Source organism: Ostrinia furnacalis, unplaced genomic scaffold, assembly GCF_004193835.3.
Source record: "Ostrinia furnacalis isolate ACB-3 unplaced genomic scaffold, ASM419383v2 OfSCF2768, whole genome shotgun sequence".
Lineage (NCBI taxonomy): Eukaryota > Metazoa > Arthropoda > Insecta > Lepidoptera > Crambidae > Ostrinia > Ostrinia furnacalis.
Window position 1 is genome coordinate 33,004 of NW_021133007.1, and position 3,016 is coordinate 36,019.

The following is a 3,016-nucleotide window of genomic DNA, read 5'->3' on the forward strand; positions in this document are numbered from 1 at the left end:
CACCTGTAGTTTCTGAGATTTCGTGATGAGTGAGTGAGTGAGCCAGTCAGTCAATCAGTGACCTTTAGCTTTTATGAATATAGCTAATAAAACCCTTAAAATGACCCTTATAAAGTACATACTCGTAAATTCGTTACGTTCTTCTATATTAATAATTTCGTCAAGGGGTACGGTAGACTGGATCGAAACCTTATATGAATAACAAAGCATAAAAAAATAACGATTTTGAGTCGACAACATATATCCGCAAAATTCGGATTATGGAGAATTTCGTTAAATTCCGATGGCACTGACAAAAGTGACAAACAAACCGCTGTCGCCATCTTTAGTAGTTCTGTTCACCATCCACTCACTATGCGATCAACGCCAAAACCTTATATTATAAACTATTTGCTGGGTTGTCATCGATCCATAAATAAATGCATAAAAATTTATGTGTTTTTTCTTTAAACCTGGTATTGGCCGATTCAACCACAGAAAAAGAATATTAGCCTTATCCATAAAAGTTGATTGAAGTTCAAATGTCAATGTCATTTAGTTTCGCACAGTGATATAAATTCCAGTGACATGCAATTTTTGTAATGGCAAAATATTTGTAAGAAACGGCAAACAAATTCAAATGTGCAGTCGATGTGTGGAATGCGACAACATTATACTCGGTAAGCGGCTTAATTTTTTTTTATTTAACCCGAAAAATAATAATAAATGACCACATGCATAGCCTGTGTTGAGTTGTTATCAACATAAATACAGAAACAGACACGATTTTTGCACCGTTTTTTCTGATAACGGAATAGACTCCTTCATGCGCAAGTTCCACTTGAGCTCGGCTGGTTCTTATTATAAATAATTGTGTAATATATTTTTGCAGATAATTTCAATTATTGCGAGTGTTGTGGCTTAGAAACAATTAGGCAGTTAAGAATAAACAAGGCTCGGGCACTGTCAAACCTTTTTCCTAAAAAGCAAAAAGCTGCTTCTGCTGCATCACAAGATTTATTTGATGATTTTCAGGTAAGTTAATAGTGTAGGTTACTGAGTAAAGTAAAATAAATATAGAGGTGGGAGGATATACCTACTCTACACCGACATACATTCACAATACTTATTATTATTTGAATATTTGTCTAAAAATAAAATATATTTCTCTTATTAAACTCAGTTAGCTCTGATGGTAAGAGCGCGACAACGGAGAAGTCGAGGATGTAGGTTCAATTCCTGCATGTGGTTGTGTATTTGTTGTGGTGTATTTTTTCATCACATCTTATTAAATTTGTTTAATAAGAGTAACACAATATAGCATTAAAAATTTAAATTAAAGCTTTAAATTAGCTATTCATAAATATATTTCTCTTTTAAGGTTGATAACGAAGAGTTGACGCTAATCGAGGATTCATTGATGATTGATGATGCTTCTTCGGACTACAAGAAAAAACAGCTACTGTTAGTCAGCAGTGATGATGCTTCTTCGGACAACAAGGAAAAACAGCTGCTGTCAGTCAGCAGTGATTTTATTTCTTAAGAAGAAGAAGAGAAAGAAAACATATCAAATGGCGGGCAGACACCCGAAAAAACGTAAATATTCAAGAGGTTTAGTACAGAATATCAGCCCCCCAGGACTAACTATTTATATTTAGCACTTTCAAATAGCACCATTCAAGTATCAGTACATTCAGTTGGTTCTATGATCTAAGAATGTGTTCAATGTCAAGCACTTCATTTTTTAGGTGAAAAAATTAAAAATCATTTTAAAAATTGTTGTCATAATGGGAAGGTATACATAGACCCAGACAGTCTTAAAGCCAATTCCAGAAATATTATTAGCATTTTTTGAACTAAACAGAACAGATGAAAGTGCTCGACAATATCTTTACACTGAAATTCCGACATATTTCAGATGTATCCATGGACGGTGGCAACCACGAATACCTCAGTCAGCGGCTGATAAAGTAATTGCAAGAATGTATAATTATTCCTTTTCTGATCGGGAACGATATTATCTCTGGCTATTACTTCTTCACGTCAAAGGGCCGACTTGCTTCAGAGATGTTAGAACTTATTAATATGAAAATATTATTTACACATCATTTCGAGAAGCTGCTCAAGCAAGGGGGCTGCTTTTTGACGATCAAGAATGGGAAAGATGTTTGGATGAAGCAATTGGTTTCAAACTTCCTCGGCAATTACGACAGCTGTTTGCGTTAATTTGCGTGTTTTGTGAAGTAACTGATCCTAATGCTCTTTGGGAAAAAATTGCATCACATTTTATCGAATACTTTACAAGATCCCGCCCTGAAATATTATCCAAACAGTTGGCTTTACAAGAAATTTATTGATGAAACATTAGAACTCCACGGAAAGAGACTAACAGATTTCGGACTTCCGGAGCCAGATATCGATGAAAATAGTATTTTACACTTATCTGATCCCGTTTCTGACTATTAATAAGAGTTATTTACATAGGTAATCTATATTATTAACGATTGAATTTGATTGTTTTGTTAATTTGTCTTAGTTTATTTTGAATGTTGATTTTAAATAAAAATAATTTGTGTAAAAACATTTGCAGTTTTTATTTACCATATTTATTAAACACAACTAACGAAGCTATATGAATCTATATTTAATATTCTTTGAGAACCGATGACTACAGAAACATCTATCTACATTTTGCACCTAGAATTGTGTATTATGAGTCAAATTTCACCCGAGCGAAGCCGGGTTTTCATCTAGTTTTGTCATATTTGCGACAATTTGCTAGTAGTAAACGCCTCTCTAGGGTATTACGTGCCTATCTGTATATTCCTTCGTCAATATTAATATTCGAACTATACATTATAATATTACATTGTAATTTTCTGAAACTCAATTTGCTCCCTTGTTCCATCATATCATTCTCGCACCAATTGTTTTGTGCATATTCATACCTTGTGCCACGGTAAATAAGTACTTTGAGCCATTTCCAAGGTAGGCGGCTCATAAAGTACCACCAGGCCTGGCTCACTCCGCGCGGTAC

The 3,016-nt window shown here is 34.3% G+C and overlaps 1 protein-coding gene across 2 annotated transcripts; it reads left to right on the plus strand.

The window, feature by feature from the left end:
* Nucleotides 1–219: 219 nt before the first annotated feature.
* On the plus strand, nucleotides 220–2,515 carry LOC114356306 (uncharacterized). 2 transcript variants are annotated; one of them, XR_003656203.1, is made up of 4 exons: nucleotides 220–659; nucleotides 872–1,014; nucleotides 1,361–1,575; nucleotides 1,898–2,503. XR_003656203.1 is itself a non-coding variant. In XM_028309398.1 (3 exons), the coding sequence occupies exons 1-3, from the start codon at nucleotides 620–622 to the stop codon at nucleotides 1,520–1,522; spliced, it is 345 nt and encodes a 114-aa protein (XP_028165199.1). In that variant the 5' UTR covers nucleotides 220–619; the 3' UTR covers nucleotides 1,523–2,515. The 2 variants fall into 2 exon arrangements, 1 of the variants encoding a protein (XP_028165199.1); XM_028309398.1 differs by having other exon boundaries at nucleotides 1,361–2,515.
* The last annotated feature ends 501 nt before the right edge of the window (nucleotides 2,516–3,016 follow it).